We start from the raw sequence: 12,075 nt of genomic DNA, 5'->3' as shown, positions 1-12,075 counted from the left end.
GATGAAAATGAGGAGAAGTTGGCAGACTGAGCAATGGGCAGTAGTATGCACCAATTTCAATGCTCAGACGATGTAATACACACTAGGAGTATATTGGCAAGAAAGAGGAGAACCAATTAAAAGCCAGAATGGGACAGACCACACCCTCACCCATCACCCTAATGAATTTCACCAAAGACCCAAGTTGGAGCCAAAATCCTCCATATGTAGGTCTGACACAGGTGTCCCTCGGGTAGCTTAGCACAAACACTGCCCAATAGATGTGCTCCATACACCAGGCAGCAACCCAATCCAGTGAAATCCTCCAGTTAGGAAAATGGAAGCATTAAATGAACAGAGCAAAGGTGGATGGTTGAGTCCAGAATGTTGTCCCAAATGAGCTATCTCCCTGATTCTTCGTGAAACCCTCTCTGCATGGCCTGGTATTAAAATAGCTCATTCGTCCATTTATTCAATTAATAAAAATGAAATATAAGCACTTTCATAATGATTACTTTGTGTCAGTTACCATGCTAAGCACATCATTCATATTAACTCATTTAATCCATGCCACAATCCTACTATCCTAGTTGACAGATGAGGAAACGGAAGCACAGAGAAATCAAGTGGCTTGCCCAAGATCACACAGATGGCAAGTGTCAGAATCATAATTTGAACCCAAGTCATCTGACTCCAGAATCTTGACCATGGTACTATCCTGACTCTAGTGAAGATCTGTTGAGTCAGATACCATTGGGCCCAGGGGCTAATGTCTGTACTAAACCCGCATTCCTGAGAATCCTTGAAACAAGCCTCCATCACCAAAGGTTACCTACCCCCATTTCTTCCTGGTGGGTCTCCAGCATGGCTGACCTGGGAGCCTTCAGTTTTCCATCTTATTCCTCCCCATTACTAAATGATCCTTTGATTTTGCAAAGCCAGGGTCATTCATTCCTTTCTCTTCCTTGCGTTTCTCAGTCACTCAATAAGAAAACACTTATTCATTCCTTCACTTATGTATTCATTAAATAAATGTTTATTGAGTACTTACTATGAGCCACCATCTGTGCTGGGTGCTGGGATGCAGTGATATATAAAATAGGCAAGGTCACTGCCTTCATGAATCTCACAGTCTGATGGGGAAGGTAGACAAAGGAGACGAGTAAAAAAATACATAAAATGTCCATCAATGAATCAATGAGTAAACAAAGTTGCAGTATATAAATATAATGGAATACAGCCATAAAAAAGAATGAAGTACTGATACATGCTACAGCTTGGACAAACCTCAAAAACATCATACTAAGTGAAAGAGGTCCCAGACACAAAATGTCACACAGTGTATGATTAGTTTAAATGAAATACACAAAACCGGCAAATCCACAGAGATAGAAAGTAGATAGTGGTTGCCAGGGGCTGAGGGGAGAGGGGAATGGGAACAAGATTTTATTTGGGGATGATAAAAATGTTTTAGAACCTGGTAGAAGTGGTGGTTGCACAACATCGTGAATGTACTAAATGCCTCTGAACTGTGCACTTTTAAATGGTTAATTTATAAAACTTTCATCTCAAAAAAAAGAAGCAAGTAAAATTATCACAGCATGTGATTGAGGCCATCCATTCCTTCATCCCATGTGTACTGAGGACCTGTTATGTGCCCTGAGCTGTGCTGGGCACTTGAGAGCAAGGTTCCTGCTCTCAAGACTCTTGGATTCTACCAGGGTAGGTGGGGGAGATAAAAAATTTTTTCAGTAAGCAAATAAACGGATAAGACATTTTCAGATAGTAGTGAGTGTTATGCAGACACTATGTAAAGAGACTGTAAGACTAAGGGAGCTGCTTTTGAGTAGTCAAGGAAGACCTGGCTAAGAGGTGAGACCTTCCTGAAGGACACCAAGAACCCAGCCAGGGAAAAATCTTGAGAGAAAGAGATTCAGCCAAAAGGGTAACTGCAAGTACAAAGGCTCTGAGGTAGGAACTAGCATGACATGTTAGAGGAACACAAAGACAGCCAGAGAGACTGGAGCACAGTGCGGAGTGGACCTGGGGGTGGAAGATAGAAGATGAGTTAGTTTGGGGAAGTGACACTTTTGAGTAAAGATCTCAGATTTTCTTCTAAGTATAATGAGATTCACTGAAGGGTTTTTAAGCGAGAAAGTGATGTGCTCTAGGGTTTTTAAGCGAGAAAGTGTGTGCTGACTGTAGTGTGGAGAATGAATTTGGGGAGGCAAGGGAGAAGGGGGTAGACAGGGAGACCAGGTGAGTGAGAAATGATGGTGTGAATGAGAATAAGAATGCCACTGGTAGCAATGGAGAAAAAAAAAAGATCATATTGGAGATAAGTTTTGAAGGTAGGACAGGCAAAAATTGCTGATGGATTGGATGTGGACACAAAAAAATTAAGGAAGCTTCCTAAGTTTTTAACATGAGCAACTGGGGTGAATGGTGGGCTAACTATCAAGTCAAAGAACACTAGCAGAGGAAAAAGATCAGGGAGATTAATCAAAAGTGTGGTTTTGGACCTGTCGAGTTTGAGATGCCTATCAATGGCCCAGGTAAAGATGTTACTGCTAGAAGGAAACAAACAAGGTGATGTGATGGAGAATTATGGGGGAGAGATTGAGGGCAATTGTCTCTTTTCTTCCCCAGACTTTGAGAGCCTTCCTATGTTGGAGGAATTATACATCATGTAAGTCTTGGTGGGTGGGAAACAAAGTCCTCCTTCCGCCATAGAAACAGGAAGTTCAGACATGAGTCACTTTCCTAGCTTCCCTTGTAGCTCAGGCATGATCATGTGACACAGGCTCAGGCAATTAGATGCAGCCACCTTGGACCCTGGGAACTAAGGAGGCAAAAAAGCAGGTACTATAGAGAACTGACTCAGTTGCTGGTCGCAGTAACAGTGCCATTCCCAGGGACAGCCAACCAGCAGCTGAGATTTCTGCAGTGGTAGCCATGGTGTCCTCAAGAGCCACCACATGTCTTTGTATTTTTTGGCTGTGATTCTGACCGGGAAACCATCTTTTCCTTTGCTGTGGCTTGCACTAAAAATCCTGAGTGATGGGAGAGAGTAGGGCTTAGATATTGCACTAAGGAAAGACTCCTTTAAAATGGTAATATTTAAGCTGGGTTCTGAAGACTGAAAAGGAGCCAGCCATGGGAAGGAGGTGGAAAGGAGTATACTACACAGAAGGAACAGCAAATCTAAAGCTTTGAAGTGGGAAAGACCTTAGCATGTCCTCAGAGCTGGAAGAAGGCCCGTGTTCCTGGAGGGTAAGAAGCAACAGTGAGAGGTGGGCTAGATGAGGTCGGTTTTCTCAAAGAGCCAGAATTCCAAGCCACGTCTGCCTGTCTCCAAAGCAAAGAATCCATCCAACCCTTCCCTGTAGCCTTTCCCCTCCCCCATTTTTGGAACTCTGCCTGCGCTGTTGCCACGGTCGTCATGGTGATGGGTGCTCTGCTTCACTCACTCTTCAGGCCAGGAAGGAGTTGCGTGTCGTTGGGGGTCCCTGCCCCTCCTGGAGAGGACCTCGGGCCAGGCGAGGACACCAAGCAGGGACCATGCCTGTGTTGATACCCCCGGTTGAGCACAGCCAGGACACGCGTGTTGGGCCTCCAGCATGGCGCGAGGCGACCAAGGCCTTGACACAGAAGGCGCACCAGCTGACCGACCGCTGTGGGCAAGAAGCGGTGACCATGTGGCAACCCAAGGACAGCGTGCGGGACCCACACATGGCGCGCCACCTCTGCCGGGCCGCCTACATCCTGCCCTGGCGCTTCCGCGTGGAGATGCTCAAAGGTGGCAGCACCATGGAGAAGCCACCGCCGGGTGAGGGCGTTACGTTGTGGAAGGGCAAGATGAAACCGCCTGCCTGGCATGCGCGCCTGCCGCTGCCCATACACCGCGACGCGCGGGCCCTGCAGACGGCCGAGGTGGTGCACGCGCACGCTCGTGGGGCGCGCCTCACTGCCGCCCGCCTCAGCCGCGCCCAGCACCAGATCAATGGGCAGCTGCGGTTGCTGCAGCGCCAGCGGGAGGCTACCGACCACAGGCTCAGCGAAGTGCGCAAGGCACTGCTTATTAACCAGCAGAGCGTCAAGCTGCGGGGCTACCGGCCCAAGTCTGAGAAGGTGGGACCACCATTCCCCCCAGCCCAGTCGCAAAGACTGAGGCCTCCGCTCCCAGATGCTCAGCCTGGGCAAAACCCACCCTATAGAGAGAACTCTCCAACCCGTCCGAGCTCCATTGAGTGAGAGCACAAGAAAATACCCCCAAGATGAGGTGCCTTTGTTCCCAGCGCCAGAGGCGGAGATCCTCCCAAAGAGATGAGATTCTCAGGCCCCTTGCCCCAGAGGGGGAATCTATCCCAGTCTCCCAGCCAGGGAGAGAAGGTGGGACCCTTGAGTCAGACTAGATGAAATCCTTCCCGAAGAGTAAAATCTACAACCCCCAGCCCAGACATGAAACCACTCACCCAGTCCCTAGGCCCAGAGGGTGAGACCCTCCCACAGGCATGAGACCCTCAGTGCCCCAACCCCACTGAAAACACACACGAAGCCCCCAGCTGAGTAGAGTGGGTGATGTCCTGGTCCCAACCCAGATGAAACTCTCCTCAAAATGCTTATTTTTAAAACCCTAACCAAAGTCCCCCACCAGCCTCAGCGAGTGAGAACCCCTCCCGGGGCCTCACCCAGGGGGAAAGGAGCAGATTTTGCCTAAAGATTGAGACCCTTGGACTCCCAGCCCCTGCACCTGAGACTTAAGCCCCTAGCCAGGGGGAAAGGGTGAGACCCCTAGTCCCAGCCCTGGTGAAATCCTCCCCCTAAAGTGAAACCCCAGACCCCCACCCCAAAAGGGGAGAATATTCCAGCCTCCCTGGGGAGAGATGAGACCCCACCCACAGGGTGGGATTCCTAGTCCCAGCCCCCAGATCCAGATAGTGAGACCTCAAGAAGGCAAACCCTCATCATCCCTATGATGAGACTCCTCCACTTCTAGCCAGGGAGAGAAGATAAGACCATCACCAAGGAAGGGGGACCCTCAGCCCCAGAAAGTGATGATAACCTTTCCCCAGGTTAAGTCACTTCCATCCCAGCTCACTGGGCTCCTACCTGTAAAAGGGAGAAGCCCCCAGCCCCGCTCTCTAGAGGGTAAGACCTACCCCAAGTGAGAGCCCCCTAAAAGGTAAAGCCTTCTCAGAGAGTGAGATCCCCAAAAGGCGAGAGTGCCCCCTACTCCATTCCCCAAAGCCAGAGTTTATGAGGTTGGCAAACCCTCTACTACTCTGGAAGGAGAACTCTCCCTCCAGCCCTCTCCCAAAGGTGTGAAAGATTCTCTCGGGCTTCCCTGGTGGCGCAGTGGTTGAGAATCTGCCTGCCGATGCAGGGGACACGGGTTCGAGCCCTGGTCTGGGAGGATCCCACATGCCGCAGAGCAACTGGGCCCGTGAGCCACAACTACTGAGCCTGCGCATCTGGAGCCTGTGCTCCGCAACAAGAGAGGCCGCGACAGTGAGAGGCCCATGCACCGCGATGAAGAGTGGCCCCCGCTCTCCACAGCTGGAGAAAGCCCTCGCACAGAAACGAAGACCCAACACAGCCAAAAATAAATAAATTAATTAATTTAAAAAAAAAAAGATTCTCTCCTTGTTTTCCAGATCCCTGACAAAGCTGACAGGATGCTTACCTGGGAGAAAGAGGAACTGAAGAGCATGAAGAGGAAGATGGAGAAAGATATGGAAAAATCAGAGGCCCTGCTCAAGGTTGGGAATACCTGGGGCCACTTTAAGGGAGCTGTACGGGGACCCTTGGCCACCTAATGGGCAAACTGCTCTAACCTTGGGGACTGTAGCAACAGTAAATCCCTAGACCCACGCAGCCGCCCCACCCTGACCTGACATTCACTGTATTTCCACTTTATGGAATGGAAAGACTGGAGCTCTGAGAGCTGGAGTTGGGCCTCAAAATAGCAATGAACATCCCCCTCTGTGCCAAGCCCTGTGCAGTCATTAGGTCTTTAAAATCCTCCTGTGAAATAGAACTATGATCCCCTCATTAGAGATGGGGAAATTGAGGCTCAGAAAGACATGGCCTCACCCAAGGCATGGAGCTAGCCAGTGGTAGGGCTGTGGTTTCAGCTCAGGTGTCTTTTTTTTCCAGCTTTAGCAAGATACAGTTAACAAATTTAAATTGTGTATATATTTAAATGTACAAATTGAGGGTTTGATATATGTGTACACTGTGAAATAACCACCATAATCACCTCGTGTGTGTGGTGAGAACACTTAGCAAATTTCGATTATAAAAGACAGTATTGTTAACTATAGTGACATTAGATCCCCAGAACTTAATCATCTTGCATAACTGAAACTCTGTACAACTGGACCAACATCTCCCCATTTCTCTCTCCCCTCAGCCCCTGACAACCACCATTCTACTTTCTCCCTCTCTGAATGTGACTATTTTAGATTCCACATATAAGCGAGACCTTTCTGCATCTGGCTTATTTCACGTACCATAATATCCTCCAGGCTCATCCATGATGTCACAAATGGCAAGATTTCCTTCTTTTTTAAGACTGAATAATATTTCATTATATATTACATATTATTATATACTATAATATATTGATATCTACATAATATATTAATTATTAATATATTAATATTATTGCTATATATTATTAGTATAGTAATAGTATTAATATAATATAGTAATATTGTTATTACTGTTATTACTGGTTATTACTATTATTATATTACTGTATTATATATTATATCACATTTTCTTTATTCATTCATCTGTCAACAGACATTTAGATTGTTTCTATGTCTTGGCTGTTGTGAATAATGCTGAAATGTACATGGGAGCTATTTCTCTTCGAGGTCCTGATTTCCTTTGGATATGTACCCAGAAGTGGGAGAACTTCCTCATGATTCAACTCAGACGTCTTGAGCTCTTTACACTGTACTATGTGCTCGTCTCTGTCAGCTCCAGCCAGAGATGGTCTCTCACTGAATCCTTCATTCTTGCAACAAGGATTTCCTTATGAGATCACTAATGGAGATGGGAGAGTAGTTATGTTTCACAGAGCCTATGTGTACTTTTGACTCTTCCATTTGACAAATATTAATCCAGTACCCTGGTGTCCCAACCACCGTGCTTGGCATTGGGGACAAAGTTGTGAACAGTACAGAACTGGCCTTGCCCTCAAGGATTTCATATTATAGGGGCATTCAAAGAAGGGACTGGCCAGGATTGGGAGAGTGGAGTTGGGGGAAAGGATTTAGGAGCTGGTGCATCTACTGTCCGTGGTGCTGAACCTTAATTGCACTCAACCTACGGCACCCCCAGGCCGCTGTCATATTCCTTTAAATCTGGTGATCCTGAAAAATCCTTCAAGGAAGTCTGAAACAGACAAGGGAGAAGACCCTGTGGCCCCCTTAGGGAAGGGCTTGCAAGAGAGAAAGGGAAATTGGGAGGTGGGAAAAGACAGACAGATATAAACCCAGGAGAAAAATGTTCACACCAAATAGCCATGTTTCAACTTAAAATCATGAACTCAGATCTCAAATTGACACTCAGAGCTTTCCCAGAGATCTCACCATGTGTCTCTAGAAGGCTTGCTGTCCCACTGTGCAAGTTATTTCATACCCTCTCTTCCTTCAGACCTCTCCAACTCCCTGCTCTTTCTTCATTCTCAATGAATGACCCCAATGCGTGGAAACCACTGAAGAAAACTTCTCTCATTTTTCCTGTGCCAGTCCTATAATTCTGTCTACCTGCCACACCTACCTTCTCCCCTTCTCCCACATCATCAATATTTCTTTCTTTATTGGATCAGTCTCACCAGTGAACAAATGGGGGGGTTATCCTTTGATGGATACAGATCTATTTGGGATGGTGAAAAGCTCTGAAAATGGACAGTGGTGATGGTTGCACATTGTGAATATACTTAATGCCACTGAACTGTACACTTAAAATGGTTTACTTGGCAAATTTCTATGTCTATTTTACCACAATTTAAAAAAAAAACCTCTTTTGATCCCATGCACCCTTTCAGATAATCCCCATTTCTCTGATTCACTCACTAGCCAATCTTATCTGCACGTGCTGACCCTCTCACTTCCTTTGGTCAGGAACTGGATCATTTTTCCCCACTGCATCCCTGCCACCTGGCACACTGCCCAGCATACAGGAAGTCTTAATGAATATTTGAATTCATTAATGAATGAAAGACTTTTTAAATCCATTTTTTACCTAAATGGATGGATCTCAATGATATGATATTCAGCAAAAGAAGCTGGACATTAAAAGTACACACTGTATGATTCCATTTATATGAAGTTCTAAATTTCAAAAGCTTTTTCTTAAAGAGTCAGGTAGTAAATTGTTTAAGCTTTGTGTGCAATACAGTCTCTGTCACAATTACAGATGGTCCTCAACTTACAATGATTCAACTTATGATGGTGCAAAAGTGATACACATTCAGTAAAACTGTAATTCAAATTTTGAATTTTTATCTTTTCCCCAGCTAGCAATATGCAGTACGATACTCTCTCATGATGCTGGGCAGCAGCAGTGAGCCACAGCTCCCAGTCAGCCACTGGGTAAATAACTGACACCCTTATAGCCATTCTGTGCCCATACAACCATTCTTTTTTCATTTTCAGTACAGTATTCAATAAATAACATGAAATATTCAACACTTTATTATAAAATAGGCCTTGTATTAGATGATTTTGCCCAACTGTAGACTAATGTAAGTGTTCTGAGCACGTTTAAGGTAGGTTAGGCTAAGCTATGATGTTCGGTAAGTTAAGTGTATTAAATGCATTTCAACATACTATTTTCAACTTACAGTGGGTTTACTGGGATGTAACCCCGTCGTAACTCGAGAAAGATCTATACTTAATTTGGCCAGTGGAGCACAAAAACAGCCAGAAACAATATGTACGTGAATGAACACAGCCATGTTCCAATGAAGTTTTATTTACAAAACCAGATGGCCAGTCCAAAGTCTGTAGTTTACTGAGCCCTTAACTAATCTACTAGGCAGCTTAGTGGGAAAGAGGTACAGGGCATCAAGGAAATTTCCGAGGTGATGGAAATATTCTATATTTTGATGAATGTGGTGTTTATATGGATATATATATGAAGTCTTCTGTTTTAATATGACTTTCAAATAATCACAAATATCTAAGGAATGCAATATATTTTATAATAGTGGAAGTAGGATTTGGGTAGGGATGGGGGTCCAGATTCAGTAGAGCCTGGAAAGAGGAACTCTGAAGACAGCTGAGGGTGCTTCATACTGAGTAGAACAGAGGAAGGGAGACCTGGAGACTAGGGGTCGGGGTGGGATAAGCCCTGAATGCAATTGAGGAGAAGGGATGGCACAAGAAGACCAAAGTGTAGGTACAGCTAAATACCTCTCCACTTCACAGATGGGGAAATTGATGGGGGAGGGGCTTTCTCAGGGTGCCAGAGCAGAGCCAGGCACAGAACCCAAGCAACTAATACTGGGAACAGGAAAGCTGCCACCTGCCCCTACTGTTCCTTACTCCCCACCCGGGGATCACTGAAGGCTTCTGGACAGAGGCTGAGAGCATTGGGCGTCTGAGCTTCCACTTGAAAATGGGTTGCTCCTTTCCGGCTGCAACAAGAAATGGAGAAAGTCAGTTTGGAGGCAGAAACACTTTGCGGCCGCTAGCTGAGAGATCACGGGTCACTTCCTCCAATCTCCCAGCTTACAATTGACCTCTGCCTCTCTCTCCTTCCTCGCTCCCAGACCCTGGCCTCCTGCCGCGACACTCTGGTCTTCTGCTGTAAGGAGAGGCTCCAAGCTGTGGAGCTAATGAACCAGCCGCTGGACAAGGTTCTGGAGCAGGCCGGCCGCCACTCTTGGGTGAACCTCTCCCGAGTTCCCACCCCGCGCACTCAGGGCCTGAAAACCCCGCCTCCAGACCCTGTGGGCACCTATACCCCAGGTAAAACCCCACAGAAAGGAGTCCACTATAGTGGGTTTCCCTGGTACCCACCTCTCCCCCACTTCTCGGCTGCCGCCTTCCCCGGGTAACTGCCCCCCTCGGCCAAGAGAGAGGGCTGCCAGTCTCCAGCAGAGTGCACGTTCTTGATTAGCTCTTTCCCCTGCGCACTCCTGCTTCCCACACTCCGACTCGTTCAGTCACTCCCTGATGCTACTCATACTAACCCCGCTATTGGCCCCTCCCCTGGACTTTCTCCCAGTCCATCAGTAAAGCCCCCTTGCCCAGGGCCCACCACCACCTGAGAATAGAGAGGGGGAAGCAGAAAGCCAGGGTTGGGAAAAGGAGACCCTGATACCCCACACGCGTCCCCCCATCCCCACTCCGTCAGAGTGCGCCACAGCGCTGTACGAAGCCAAGCGACTGTTAATGGAGTCCAAGGACACTTTGCTAGATATGGCAAAGAACGAGGAGGACATCCGAGAGCAGCAACAGCAGATAAGCGACCGCGTGTGCGCCTCGCTAGCGCAGAAAATGCGCGAGACCTTGGAGCTGAAGGTGGGCCCCGCCGGCGCCGCTCCGAGTTGGTGGCTGGAGTCTAGGATGCTATGGTACCGAGGAGGGAGAAGGGGGACGCAGGAGGAGAGGGGACAGGAAGCCGATGTGATTCTCCCTGTGCTCCCACCCACCCAGGATAGACTGAACATGACCTTAGGACTAATGAGGGGAACTATCCACCGGTGCACGAAATTCAACCAGGAGATGTACATCACCCGCGGCCTCGTCAAGGTATGGTTTGGGGAAAGGGTCTGCGGGGATGCGGCCAGGGGCGTCGGGTAGGCTGGGCCTCACGGCTCTACACACCACACTCCGCCAGGGTCCTCTGTCAGAAAGTCACCTGGAGACTCGAGAGAAACTGGACAGACCTCTGGTTCGCATGTATCAGAGACACGTGGGCACCCAACTCCCGGAGGCCACGCGCCTCGCCCAGGTAAGCCCCTGTCCATCCCCCTTCCGCACCTGCCCACCCTCTCCAGGCGCGGCCCTGCCCTGGTAAGACTCCTTTCTCAAGCACACTTAGCCCAGGTCAGACCCCCTCACTCAGGTCTGTGAGTCCTTCAACTCCTCGACCAGAAGGATGATCGTCAATACCCACACCTGTCTCAAATAAGTCCCCTCAATCTCTGCTCCAACTCTGTCCAAGGTCCGCTCCTCCCCTCAACTGCAGGTGCATCCCCTCCTTCATACCCGCCCTGTCACAGGTCCTTTTCCAAGTACATTCTGGCCCAGGTGTGTAACTCCCAACCCCCTTCGAGGCTCGCCCCTCCTAGCTGTGCTCCTTCCCAGGCAAGGCCCTTTCACACGCACACCCGACTCAGATGTGCCCCCCCCTCAATCTGAGGCCCGTCCCCTCTTCAGCTGTTGTCCTTTCACACGCACACCTGGCCCAGGTGTGTCCTCGCATCCCAGATAGCGCCTCGCTGAGGCTCGCCTGTCTCTCGACACGGCCCCTCCCCGTCTCCAGGGCACTGACAAACTGCAGCGCCGCATCTCGCACGTGGAAAAGAACCTGGAGGAGCTGCTCTCCATGCGCAGGAACCTCACCTGGAGCCTCAACTGCAAGAAGATTGGGCAGGACGTGGACTACAGCGTGGTGCGCTTGCGCCTCCGCCAGCGGCACCCGCACGTGTGCTATGAGCAGGCGCAGCGCCTGGTCAACGACCGGGACCCACGCACGCCGCCGCGCGCGCAGTCCAGCATCGCCCGCAAGTGACAGGCGCACCGTCGCCCCAGTCGGCCACGGCCCAGCGGCCCTCCCTCTCTCCTGACCCATCCTCTCTCCGAGCTCCCTCTAGCAGAATTATAATTAAAAATAACCTAATAATTACCACTTATTAGGCACCTACTGGTCACTTACCCTACAACACTTTATAGGTCGTGTATCCTGGAAATTAATAGAATGGATTTGGCCACCATATTTCTGGGGTTCAAATCCTGGCTCCCCGACTTCAGATTATGTGGCCTTAGGCAAGTCACTGTTCCTCTCTGGCCTCAGTGTCTCCAACCTGTAAAATGTAGAATTACAGCATTCAACCTCAAAGCCTTGTCA

At 48.6% G+C, this 12,075-nt stretch overlaps 1 protein-coding gene across 1 annotated transcript; it reads left to right on the top strand.

The window, feature by feature from the left end:
• Positions 1–3,540: 3,540 nt before the first annotated feature.
• Positions 3,541–11,739, top strand: TEKTL1 (tektin like 1). Its single transcript, XM_061188589.1, has 7 exons — positions 3,541–4,110; positions 5,637–5,741; positions 9,770–9,968; positions 10,357–10,523; positions 10,659–10,754; positions 10,843–10,956; positions 11,491–11,739. The coding sequence occupies exons 1-7, from the start codon at positions 3,541–3,543 to the stop codon at positions 11,737–11,739; spliced, it is 1,500 nt and encodes a 499-aa protein (XP_061044572.1).
• Positions 11,740–12,075: the final 336 nt, after the last annotated feature.

This window comes from Eubalaena glacialis, chromosome 4, assembly GCF_028564815.1.
Source record: "Eubalaena glacialis isolate mEubGla1 chromosome 4, mEubGla1.1.hap2.+ XY, whole genome shotgun sequence".
NCBI lineage: Eukaryota > Metazoa > Chordata > Mammalia > Artiodactyla > Balaenidae > Eubalaena > Eubalaena glacialis.
Note: the sequence above shows the minus strand (reverse complement) of the source record. Positions and strands in the feature narration are given on the sequence as shown.